The sequence below is a fragment of the Castor canadensis genome, chromosome 18 (genome assembly GCF_047511655.1).
Source record: "Castor canadensis chromosome 18, mCasCan1.hap1v2, whole genome shotgun sequence".
Classification (NCBI taxonomy): domain Eukaryota; kingdom Metazoa; phylum Chordata; class Mammalia; order Rodentia; family Castoridae; genus Castor; species Castor canadensis.
The window spans coordinates 31,804,844-31,817,870 of record NC_133403.1 but is presented as its reverse complement, the minus strand read 5'-3'; the positions used below and the strand labels follow the sequence as shown (position 1 = coordinate 31,817,870).

Here is a 13,027-nt window from a genome sequence, read left to right as displayed (position 1 = left end):
AACAAAGAGACAGAAAGCTGACTGGTAAATGCCTGGGTCTAAGAATGGGTGAGGGGGACCAGGAGTGACTGCTAATGGATACAGGTTTTAAGGGGTAAGGGACAAAAATGTTCTTTGTACAACTCTGAATGAACTGAGTTATCTATAAAACTCTATTAAGAAAAACTACAATCTGTCACACATTAGTTACTCACCATCCATGAGAAGCCAATGGCCAGTGAGAACCCAGATGAGGACGAGCATGACAGATAGAGAGAATGACAGTAACTCAGCAGCAGTGAAACGACCGCAGCAGCCAAAGGAAATCCTGGAAGACACACAACATTTACTGGACCTTGGGCACACTGCATTCAACAACCAAATTCTCCTTTGTTTCTCCATGACCAGAGTTCAGGATGGCTGGATTAGAACAGTAGGTAATACCTGAAGATCCAGAAGAACCAAGCCTCTTTGGAGTAAGGCACAGAAAACTCAAGAGCAATTAGGTTTCTGTTCCTATTTGACTTTGGGCCATCCTGGGTCTAAACTTAGGGTCTGGTGATTGCTAGGCAGGCGTGCTCCCACTCAAGCCACGTCTCCAGCCCTGTAAAAGTACTTACTTTTTAAACTGAATTATTGACATGTGTAGTTAAAAGTTTAGTGATAAAACCAATCTTTGGAGAAGCTAAGTATGGAGGAAAATCCTACTCTAAGAGGAAGACAAAATGAAGGTAACAATTCAATTCATTCAGCAAGGATGAAATTAATGTTTGTAAGATGACAAATCTAGTTGGTTACCACTAATTCCTGGGAAAATCAGCTGCCACTTATGACTGGTTTCCAAGTGCATACACCATTCTTATTAGCATAGCACTTTGTTTCCATGGAGCAGTGGCTTCAGGAATTAAGGTGTGAACACTAGCATTGAATCAAACTGGCTGGCATATCTAGGTCACCAAAGAAGAAAGGCAAAGACTACTCCCATATTCCATTAACTCACCAGTGAAAGAACAAAAGCATTGCTTCAAAATAAAACTGCTTTTCTTTCATAATCTAAGTAGGAAGCATATTACAATGACTCCAACTTCCTAAGATTTGTTTATATTTCCTCTGCCATGAAAAGGTGCAAAAGGAAGTACTTACTATCTTCTAGTTTTAAAAGATCAAACATTTCACTTCCCAATCTCTTGGCATTTGTGTGTTCCAGCCAGTATCAGAAACTTACAGACTAATAATGCTATTATGCATACACATACATGTTTATAACTCAGGAAAGTCCGAGGTCCTTACTTGTTTTGAGGTGAACAGGGTCTTGTTAAATACTGGCACATCGGGAGAAGAAGAAAAGCAAAAGCTATTGTTGCAAGAACTAGAGAAAGAAAATGTATGGTTAACTTTAAATTTTTTTAATCAATTATAAGAAAAATGGCAAAATATACAGAAGCAGTCATTTTCCAAAATGCTTTTCTTGACAAGTAGAAACAACAAGAGTTTTTTTTTTTTTTTTGCAATGCTGGGGTTCAAACCCAGGGCCTCATGCATTTTAGCACATAGTGGTAGGCAGGAGCTTTACTACAATAATCTTGGGGTATTTTATTAGTGATTGTTACATTTCTATTATTGCACTGCTCAGCTTGAAAGATAATCAGAAAGCTGATAGTTGAATTACTCTGATTTGCTATCAATGTTTCTATCTATAAAAACATAGTAGAGGCTTATAACCTATCAGCAAAGGAGCCACAGCTAAATCAATACTACTCTGATATTGTAAAGCTCACGAGTTTTCAGATCCCTGCTCTTTCTTTCATATTGTGTTAATAGGTTTGAACAGATGATATGTGTATCAAGTGATTCAATAAAAGGTGGGCAGGAAGGGAGCCAGATTTATGAATCAAAAACTTGCATGGCATGGTATCTAAATCCTAATTTTTGAACAATCAAAAATTTCCTTTTTAGTATGTTAAGAATAAATAGAGAAATTCTCTTACCAGCTGTACATATTGTAAAAACTACTTGAACTGAGTCAAAGAAGAAGAACATTACTAGAAGAGAGACGGATGCTCCAATTGGAAGGAACAGAGCCTGGGTAGAGTCAATTGTTTGGATACCTGAAAGACAGAAAATGAGACATATTAAACCAATTATCATAAAAGGCACTGTGCCTATGCATTTACATAAACTCATTAAAATGAAGATGGTTCTTAAGATGACTATGAAATGTATGAATCATCTAGGCCTTATGATTCTTTCCCAGTGAGATTATGAGCTCCTTGTTCTCAGTGCCTTCACAATACTTGTTGAATCAGATAGTTACCTGGCACTAGCCATCTGGATGACAGTATGCAAAAACCAAACTAAACCAAGAACACTGAGGGGTAGTAAAAACTCAGATATGTCTATTTGAGTGTATTTGTGGTTTTTTGCACAGGTTTGATAAAAGAAGTGTTTTAAATCTACTGACAAAAATAATTTCTCTGTGGATTTAATATACTTATGTTCACTCTAGTGGGGAAGAGGATGAACAAGACATAGCTACAAATAGCAAATTAGAAAAAATATTTTGAGAACATTTTAAGGTACCAGAAAAGGAGATAAATCGGGGACAATGTCTTGGGATACAGTAGTATTTAGAGCACAGTGATTCTTAATTTTTGACTACTCACTGGAATCACTAGGTGAGTATTTTAAAAAATTACAATGCCCAGAGCAATTAAACTGAAATCTCTGGAGGTTAGATCAAGCTAAAAACTCACCAGAAAACTTTATTTTGCACCCAGAGTTGAGAACCACTAAGAGTATCTGGTAGGGAAAGAAAACAAGGCAAAATCTCATAACCACTGAACGATAAGGAAAAATTACCAGCTTTGTCTTTCTTATGTGCTACCCACTTTCAAATTAACCTGTGAGCTGTCATAAAGAAAAAAGTTGGTGTTGGCTCATTCCTATAATCTTAAATCTTAGTTACTTAGCTAGTGGAGATCAGGAGGATCAAACTTCAAGACCAGCGTGGGCCAAAAGTTCTCAAGACCCCATCTCACCCATTAGCTAGGTATGTGTGCACCTGTCATCCCAGTTACTTAAGAAGCACAAATAAGAGGATAATGGTCTAGACTAACCTAGAAATAAAGCAAGACCCTATCTCAAAAATAACAAAAGCAGGGGCTGGGGAGCATGGCTCAAGTGGTAGAGTGCCTACTTAGCAAGCATGAGGCCCTAAGTTCAAACCCCACTACCAGGGCTGGGGAGGAGGAGGGCATGGCTCAAGTGGCAGGGCATCTGTCTAGCAAGTGTGAGGCCCTGAGTTCTGCAAACACAAACCCAAAAACAAAAATCTGAAAGTGCATGAAAGGCACTAAAGAAACTGTCATATAATCTACTATAATGAAATTTGAAGTAAAAGTGTCTCCATTAAATTAAGATGACATATAAAATATACAATCAGGATGAATCCTAGACACAAAGGGTTGCAATCAGTGATGAACCAACATTCCAAAACAATTCTTAAGTACTTAAATTTGCTTGTTCCCAAGAGCTATTTAGGAGTTTTTATGAAGTAAAATATTAAATGTTTCTTCAAAACTGCTTCTTAGTGGTTAGGTGTCACAGAATTTGCTTAGAGAAAAGTGATCTAGGTGTCATGACAGACAGATATGATCAGAGAAATGGTCTGTCCTGAGCTGCAGTCAAGCCCGTTCAGCATGGCACAAGGATCATGATTTTTTGGAGGGAATGTCTCTATAGGACAAATTGCTATGAAATCTCTAAATTTCTCCTAATTTTTTTTTTGGCAGTGGTGGTAGTATGGGGAATTGACGCAGGGCCTTTTGCGCTCTACCACTTGAGCCATACCTATACTCCTAAGTGGTTTTTAAACTTAAGTGTTTCACAATAGTTCAAAGAACTAGAGGAACTACAGATTCAGCTGCCTTTCACAACAGAAAATAATCATTTCTCGATAGTTTTTTTACAGGATAAGGAACAAAACTTCTAAAAGAAATACATGATTCTAAAACACACACCTACCCTCTTCCCTCTTCCCTCTTCTATAAAACAAAACATCTTAAAGTCTATAGATAAACAGTATTAGTTCAAAGTAGAACAGAAAAATTAAATGTCTGACAGAATGAAGACAAGTAACTTGCTTATGCAAGATGCATTTATAAATTTTAGTGTGTAACTAAAATGCAAAACTGAATTCAAAGAACCTTTCTAGAATATTAGATGAGTTGGCAGAATGGCTCAAGTGGTAGAGTGCCTCCCTAGCAAGCATGAGGACCTGACTTGAAACCCCAGTATCAGCAAGAAAGAAAAAAAGCAAAAGAAGTTCAGAAGATTAGCTAGAATGCACAGATTTTAAACCACGGAACAAAAGTAAAGCCTCATTAGTCGATGATGACATGCTACCTAAGACAGTGCATGACCTTCAGCACTTCAATTCTAGAGGATTGGCCACAGTGGGCCAGAAGGGAAAGAAGCCAATTACATAGAACTTTAGTTAAATTTCAATAACTTAAAAACAAAACTGAGTAAAGCTAAACAAAGCAGCTATAATTGGGGAGATTTACAGAAGTTCACCTGTGTTATCTTTAAAGCCAAAAATCAGCATAAGAAACAGCATGGGGCTGGAATTAAAAATTATGTACAGCAACATTAATTTTAGTATTTAATGAGTACAGCTACAGGCTAAATATACATCTGGTTATGGAATATACACTGAACAACACCAATGTATTAACTGTTAAGAAAACTAATGATTTTGTGCCTTTTACCTAAAACTCAAACACCTATTATAAAGTAAGCAATAGAGAGTCTAAAAGTTAATATTCAAGTCTTCAGTGGTTTACAGTCCAAGTGGAAATTAAGGGTGATATTCTCTGCCAATGAGAATTACAACTGTATATCTCCATCGTCATAGTTCAATAGAATGTGAAGCTAAGGACCAAATTGTCAGACAATGGAGTATATATGGCTGCTTTTTCCCCCTTAACTCAATACTAATTAAATGAAAGATTGATGGGGAGGGCGGAGATCTGTATATAGGCTTCTTGGGGCAGATACAGGAATTAGAACAGGTTAGGGGAATCAGAACCTGGAAGGAAGTCCCTCAACCTCAAAACTGTCAGGTTTTATTTTTATTTATTAAGTTTTTTTTGGTGTGTGTGTGGGTGGGAGGCAGTGTATGAAGGTTTGGAGCTCAGTGCCTCACACCTTCTAGGCCACATCTCCTGCTGTTTTGCTTTAGTTATTTTTCCATACAGTCTTGCTGCTCTCAGATTGTGATCTTCCTAACTTTTATGCCTTTTGCTTAGCTGGCATTACATGTGAATACCACCATGCTCTTTTTGCCATACTTTGCATGTTTTCTACCTAAGTAGGCCCCTGTAAATACTTATTTTTACCTACTTTTTGAACTTTATGTACATTGAATTAGGAAGAATGTATTTTTCATGTACTGGCTTCTTTCACTCAATGCTATTTATGAGAATCATTTATGCTGATATGAGATAGATTTCACTGTGTTAATATGTTAAAATTTACTTATTCTTTCTATGACTGACAGTTGGGTTGTTTCCAAATTTTGGGCTGTTTTAGGAATTTCCACTTTGCATGTGATTGCATATGCTTTTGTGCACATGTGCCTGTATTAGGAGCAACACTGCTGGGTTCAAGGATATTTAGATCTTCACCTTTAGGAGATAGTGCCAAACTGGTTTTCAAACTGATTCGGCCATGTATACTCTCTCTAATAGTGCAAGAGGGTTCATTCTTGTTGTTCTATATGCTAACAGTGTTTTTTTATTTTAGCTAGTTTAAGTGTATAGGTGCATACTGCTATTTCATTATGGTTTAAGTTCTCTGCCTCCCCCCACTCCTTCCCTTCTTTCAATACTAGGGATTAAAACCAGGACCTAGAAAGCCCTCTACTACTTGAGCAATGCCCCTGCCCTTTTGTTTTTCAGATAGGGGCTCACTAACTTTATCTGCACTGACTTCAAACTCACAGGTCTCCTGCCTCTGCCTCCAGAGTAGCTGGGATTTCAGGCATGTGTCAGTAGGCCTGGCTGTTTTAAATTTTTCATTTTCCTTAGTTCTAATGAGCTGAGTGCCATTCTTTCTGATAGGCCTGTTTTACTCTCCCCTCGACTTAAAGTGGTTTGAGTTGCCCAGACAGGTCAAGTGTATTATAATCTGAAGTCATAATTCCCCAGTCTTTGGTCACATATACCCTAGCAACCTTGCAGATAAAACATACAATTACGAAGCGTTAACTTTCATTTTGTTAAGTTTTGATTTTTTTGGTATCAGATGGCTCATCTAATCCTCTGCCATCACTTTATAGTTGTAGCTTTCTGACAAAGTTCACAACCTAGACAGTAACCCTTCACCCTGACCTTCTACGCATGATGCTGCCCTACACTTATGCCTTTCTCCACAGTGATGTTTTTTCACAATTCCTTCGATTTGATTATTTTGGGACTGGGCAACTGAAATATTATTTTAAAACCTCTACTAGGACCAGGTATGATGGTGTACAACTGTAATCCTGGACACTTGAGAGGCAGAGACAGGAGGATCCTGAGTTCAAAGCCAGGCTGGTCAAAGTTAGTGAGACCCTACCTGAAAAACAAAATACAAACAAAGGGCTGGGCATGTGGCTCAAGTGGAACAGCCTACTATGTGTGAAGCCCTGGGTACAATCCCCAGTACTACAAAAACAGAAACAAAACAACACAACCTTTATCTAGTCATTTTCTCCTTCAACTGATCCAATACACCCTTTGACAAAATCTTAAACACTAAATTCATACCTTCCTTTTCTTAGACCTGTTAGCTCAATTATTCTGCACTGTTAATCATTTAGGACATCAATTTTTTTTGGCACCTACACAATTCTCTTTCTAGCTGTTATTACTTTTTTCATTCTTGAGAAATGTGTTTTCCATGCCATCCCTTCAATCTGGAATGATGTTATATTCCATAATCAAGTACTGGTTTCTTGATTATGTGGAAATGGAGTATATTTTATCTGAATCTCTCAGCCCCTTTGGTAACCATGGCTCACTGTAGGTACTATAGAAGTATACATTATCAAGGATAATTAAGCACAACATGGGAAGTAGATTTAAGAAAATGACCATTTAAAAAGGGCATTCTATTCTCTTTAGACTCTGATTAATAAGAAATAAAAACTGTTACCAGGTAATGTCTTTCCACTGTATGCAAAGAATAAAATTGTACTTAGATATACACTATAGATTCCTCTTAAGTTTCTGTGATGCAATATACAATGGATTTATAATTTGATGTAACTATATCATTTGCATATACACTATACAATACAGAATTATAAAAAAAAGGTTTCAACAGTATAAAGTTAGTAGGTGTGGTGATGCATACCTGTACTCCTAGCAATTGGGAGGCTGAGGCTGGAGGACTGAGTTCAAGGACAGCCTAGGCTGGCTACAAAGTGAGACCCTGTCTCAAAACAACAAATCTCCCCCAAACAAATGAAGCGTGTACTGTGAGTTGGCTTGAAATGCTGGTAGAAGTAAGATGCTACATAGTAATTTAACCTGAAAATCAGAGTCTACACTATGTTTAATCTGGTTCCTAGTAAATTATTGGTTTAGAAATTTATTTCACACAAGGACTATATCACAACTTTAAGACTCTCTAAATGATCTACTTGCTATCTTTATCATGTCTTCCTTTGCACTACAGGGGATAAGAAACACATTTAACAAGCTGGGCAAGAAGAACAATTTGGTTTACAAGTATTATAGTAACTCAAGAAATGGAAAATGGGTATTAAGTGATCTCTTTTCATTTTAATACCATGGTCCTTCATCATATTCTACGTAAGTCTTTATCAGACTCCCCCCAGTATTTCTTCTCTATTAAGTGGTGACTTGAGCCTATCCTATGGGTCATGCTCACAACCCCCCCGCATATAGCACACTTTTAAAAACAACAAAAAAAACCCCCCTTAGATAGTCTTAGAAATACCTGTGATGAGAGATACTTATAATACTTAGTTTTTCAAGTATTTCAAGTAGCTCTTCTAAAGAGATCAAATAAACTTGTGATCAACACAAAATTATCAACTTCTCCCAAGTATTTAAACAAATTCATGAACAGCAGACACTAATCTACCCTACTCATTTTTTAAGAAAGAATCTCAGTAGCAAGCTTTTAGGCAAGAGTTTCTTGTATGCAACAAATCAGTAGTTCCACTCAGAACATAAAAATTTAACAGATTTACAGCATATAGATTATATTTTATTGTTATGCCAAACACATAACCTTGAACCCAGTAAGTTATTAACTGGGAGTTATAGAAAGAACCAAGTTAAGACAGCTGTAGAGGAAGTGAAATGTCTTACTATTATTGGTGCTGTTGCCATTGAAGGACCCCGAAGAACTGTTACTGTCTTTCTCCTTATCTTGATTTTCAAAGTCCATATTAAGGGACCTGTGGAGAAAAATTTATAGGTAAGTTTTAGTTTTGCTTAAGAAAGAAGTAGAAGTCAGTAATGAGTTATTTTTAAATGCTAGCATTGGCAAAGAAAGATCTCTTTTGAACTATGAAAAAGTACTTTGTCACATTAAAAATAATCTCTGTTCCTTCCAATGTCAGTTTAAGAGTTTCCTAACTACAGATGAAAAGCATTCCAGTGTAGCTTAATTTTCCAGCTGTATCTTTGTGTGCATCCTTAATGACTCCCTTATGATAAAAACCTGGAAGAAGTGTTGGTCAAAGGACAAGAACACTGAGATTCTTTACATGCCACACAACTGCTTCCAGAAAGGGTGTACCAATTTACTCTCTACAGCAGTGTATGCCTTTCTTTATACCTTTTTTGTCAGTTTTGATTCAACTACAAAGACTGTGTTTCTTCTATATCTGAAACTGTTTTATGCAGGGATAATAAATAGTGAGTAAAACACTACTGGGTTTCACATACATGAATTTTACATTCAAAGGAAGAAGAAATAATTAAGAAAAATGTCATGCTAGTAAGAGCTAAGGAATAATGAGCAGGAAATTTTACTAGGGTGGGAGGGAAGGCCTCAGTGAGGTTCTGAAGGTAGAAGTCACTGTTAATCTGGGGGACTAACAATGGAATCTCACTTCAATGTAGAATTCTTTATCTGCTCAACAATCTCTCATACAATGATCCCCCTCATTCATTTCTTTCTTTTTTTTGTTATCTATCTATTCAAGTTCTTGGCTCATTTTTTTAATAGTGAAAATGATAGCAAAGTATTAGAATACATTTTCCATAGGCTGAAAGGGGGTTGCCTCTAGAGTAAGAGAAACTTTTTTTTTTAACTTTTAATTTTTTAAGGACAGTGTCTGCCTATGTAGCTCAGGTTGAATTTGAACTCAGGATCCTCCTGCCTTAGCCTCCCCAGTGCTGGCATTACAAGTGTGAACCACCACGCCTGATCTACTTTGGCTCATTTTTTGCTAGTGTATTCCTGTGTATTTCTATCTCTAAAAGCACTTCCTGTGATGATGGATGGAAATGTTCTGTGTCTGAACATTTAACCAAGTGATCATTTGAAATGTGGCTAGTATGACAGAGGAAATGAGTTCTAAATTTATTTAAGTTTAAATTATTTGAACTTAAATAAATCTAAGGGCCCAAACTATAAAACTCTTAGATGAATACAAGGTAAATCTGTGTGACCTTGGATCTGATGCCAAAAACACAAACTAGCTAAACTGAACCTCTTCCAAGTTAAACTGAGATGACTGAAAATAAGAGATGCTTTGGTGCTGGCCTCTAGAAGCAAATGGCCATGCTGCAACCTGACTGGAGAGAAGGGCAGCTTCTAAAATTGAGGCCTCAGCTGTACAAGTGAAAGAACTATATTCTCCCATCCTTGATGAGTCTGGGAGAAAAAAAACCCAATCAACCCAGGCTTCAGGAAGAGATTTCAGAGTTGGCATATTCCAAGTATGCCAGGCACAGACCTACAGAAACTCTGGGATAATCAATGAATACGGTCTTTAAAAACAAACAAACAAAAAAAGTTAAAACTTCTGTGCTTTAACAGACATTATTTAAAAAAGGGAAAAGACAACCCACAGCAGAGAACTCTTCACACTCACTAGGATGGCTATAATCAAAGAAGTGAGACAATAATCAAGTGTTGGGCAAGGACCTGGTAACAAATTAATGCAGCTGCTTTAGAGAACGAATCTAACAATGACACCTGATTTCCAATTTCTAGCCTCCAAAACTCTGAGAAATTTCTGTTTTTTTCTTGCTAGGCAAGCATTCTACCACTTGAGCCATACCCCACAGTCCTTAAATTTTTTATCAATTAAGGTACCCAGACTATGGTATTTTGTTGTGCCAGCCTAAGCTAAAAGAGATTAGTAGAAGCCATACTTTATACATTGAGTCTTGTTTTAGGTCTCCAAATATGTTCAGTATTAGTAAAAATTCCATGCATGCTTAAGAAGATTGTATTTTATTTTTAGGGTGTTTCATATAGGTCAATTAGGTCAAATTAATTAAAACTATTGCTCAAATCCACTACAACTTTGTTCATTTTCTGCCTACTTGCATCAATTGTTGAGCCAGAATACTGAAATGTCCAGGTGTATTTGAGGTTTGTTTTCTCTTTGAAGTTCTATCAGTTTTTGCCCCATGTATTTTGAGTATCTTTTATTAGATGAATTTAAGGTTGTTATGTCCTTTTGCCTAACTGACCCATTATCACTATGAAATAAGCTTCTTGGCTGTGAAACCTGCTTTGTCTGATATTAATGTAACCATTCCTGCTTCCTGGTGTATAAGTGTAAGCCACATGCATCTTCCCTCCACCTTTTACTTTCAACTTTTTTTTTTTTTTTTTGCTTTATAGTGTGATGCTTATTAAGCAGCATGTAATCTGGTTTTGCTTTTTTATTTAATCTAACAGGTACTGTCGTTGCATCAGGTTGTTTAAACCAATTTCATTTTATGTTATTGATATGATTAGGTTTACAGCCATTATTTACTTTATTTGGTTTTTAAAACATTAACATATATTAGTTACACAGGGGGATGCAATGTGACATTTCCATATATGATTACAATGTGCCTTAGTTAGGTTTACTTCTGCCCTCTCTCCCTCATCCCTCTCCCCTACTACTGAACACAATTACAATAGGTTTCACTGTTCCATTCCACAGAAATACATAAAGTATATTTTGACTCCTTTATCCCCTCCATTCACCCACTCCACTCCCACGAATACTCACCCCCTCACAGGACCTGTTTTACAATCCTGTCCTTCATTTTTAAGTCCATATTCATTCTAAAAAGGGTTTTACAATGGAATATCAGCTGCACTTTACATTCTCCTTTGCCCCTTCTCCCCACCCTCTTCGTCAATGGCTTTCAGAGCCTTTCTTTTTACCACCTTCCTTTATAGATGAAATATATTTTAGTATCCTCTCCCTCCTCCCCAAGTCCCATCAAACAACTCAAAATGCAAACATGTTCTCCATATAAATGTGTATATGATCATGTTTGTATTTGTGTATACATTTATCTACGAGAGAAAACATGTGACTTTTGTCTTTGTGAAGCTAACTTCACTTAACATGATGCTCTCCAGTTTCCTCCATTTATCTGCAAACAATTTCATTCTTCCAAATTTATGACTAATACTGCATTGTAAAGATACACCACATTTCCTTAATCCATTTATCAGTTGTAGGGCATCTAGGCTGTTTCCAGAGCTTGGTTATTGTGAATAGTGCTTCAATAAACATGGGTGTACAAATGTTTATTTATATCCTGCCTTAAATCCCTTTGGGCATATAGTTGAGTGGTATCACTGGATCGTATGGCAGCTCTATTTTAGTTTAAGGAGCCTCCATATTGCTTTCCATAGTGGTTGAACTAATTTATATTCCCACCAACAAGGTATAAGGGTTCCTATTTCTAATGTTTGTTGTTTCTGTTCTTGAATCATTCTAACTAGAGTGAAATGAAATTTCAGTATAGTTTGATTTGCATTTATCTTACGGCCAAGGAGTACTTCTTCATGTATTTATTGGACATTTGTATCTCTTCCTTTGAAAACTGTCTTTTCAGTTTATGTGCCTATTTTTTTCACTAAGTTGTTGATGCTTTGGGGAGTTTAGTTATTCATGCTCCCTGTAGATTCTGGTTGTCAGTCCCTTATCAGATTAATAACTGGCAAAGATTTTCTCCCATTCTGTAGACTGTCTCCTAAGTCTAGTGATTGTTTCTTTTGCTGTGCGGTTTTTTAGTTTGATGCAGTCCAACTTGTCTATTCTGTCTCTTCCTTACTGGGGAGACTGGAGTTTGAACTCAGGCCTTCGCACTTGCAAAGCAAGCACTCTACTGCTTGAGCCATGCCTCCAGTCAATTTTGCTCTGGTTTTTTTGGAGATGGGATCTTAAGAACTATGCCTGGGCTGGCCTTGCATCATGATCCTTCTGATCTCAGCCTCCCAAGTAGCTAAGAATATAGGAGTGAGCCATCAGGCCTGACTACCCTTTTTCTTAATTGCTGAGCTATGGAGGTTCTATTCAGGAAGTCACTGCTTATGCCCGTATGTTCCAGACTTTCCCTTATTCTTTCCTGCAGTAGTTTCAAAGTTTTAGGTCTCACATATAAGGTCTTTGGTTCACTTTGAATTGATATTAGTACAGGGTGAAAGACAGGGATCTAGTTTTAGTCTTTTACATGTGGATATCCAGTTTTTCCAGCATGATTCTATTTAGTTCCTTTGTTTTTATATTAGACATGCCTCAAAAGGTTCACAAAGCATACATCTTTAAAACAGTTTACTTTGTAGTTATACTAGTTCATGTATAAAAAAACCTTACATTTACTCCCCCCAGACTTTTTGCTATTGTTGTCATGCATTTTGTTATTACATGTTATGAACCCCATAAGATTATTTCTTTTTTTTTTTTTTTTGGTAGCACTGGGGTTTGAACTCAGGGTCTCATGCTTGCTAAGCAGGCATGCTTACCACTTGAGCCACTCCACCAGCACTTAAGATTGTTTAT

At 36.8% G+C, this 13,027-nt stretch overlaps 1 protein-coding gene across 3 annotated transcripts in view; it reads right to left on the bottom strand.

Annotated features, from left to right (window-relative positions):
* Positions 1 to 13,027, bottom strand: part of Sppl3 (signal peptide peptidase like 3) — a 139,207-nt gene that overhangs the window by 18,340 nt on the left and 107,840 nt on the right. For all 3 annotated transcript variants that reach the window (XM_020179058.2, XM_074060594.1, XM_074060593.1), the window contains 4 exons: positions 8,364 to 8,452; positions 1,968 to 2,087; positions 1,270 to 1,348; positions 195 to 307 (listed from right to left, as the gene is read on the bottom strand). In XM_020179058.2, the coding sequence (XP_020034647.1) occupies positions 195 to 307; positions 1,270 to 1,348; positions 1,968 to 2,087; positions 8,364 to 8,452 (401 nt within the window). The remainder of the gene's footprint in view (positions 1 to 194; positions 308 to 1,269; positions 1,349 to 1,967; positions 2,088 to 8,363; positions 8,453 to 13,027) is intronic.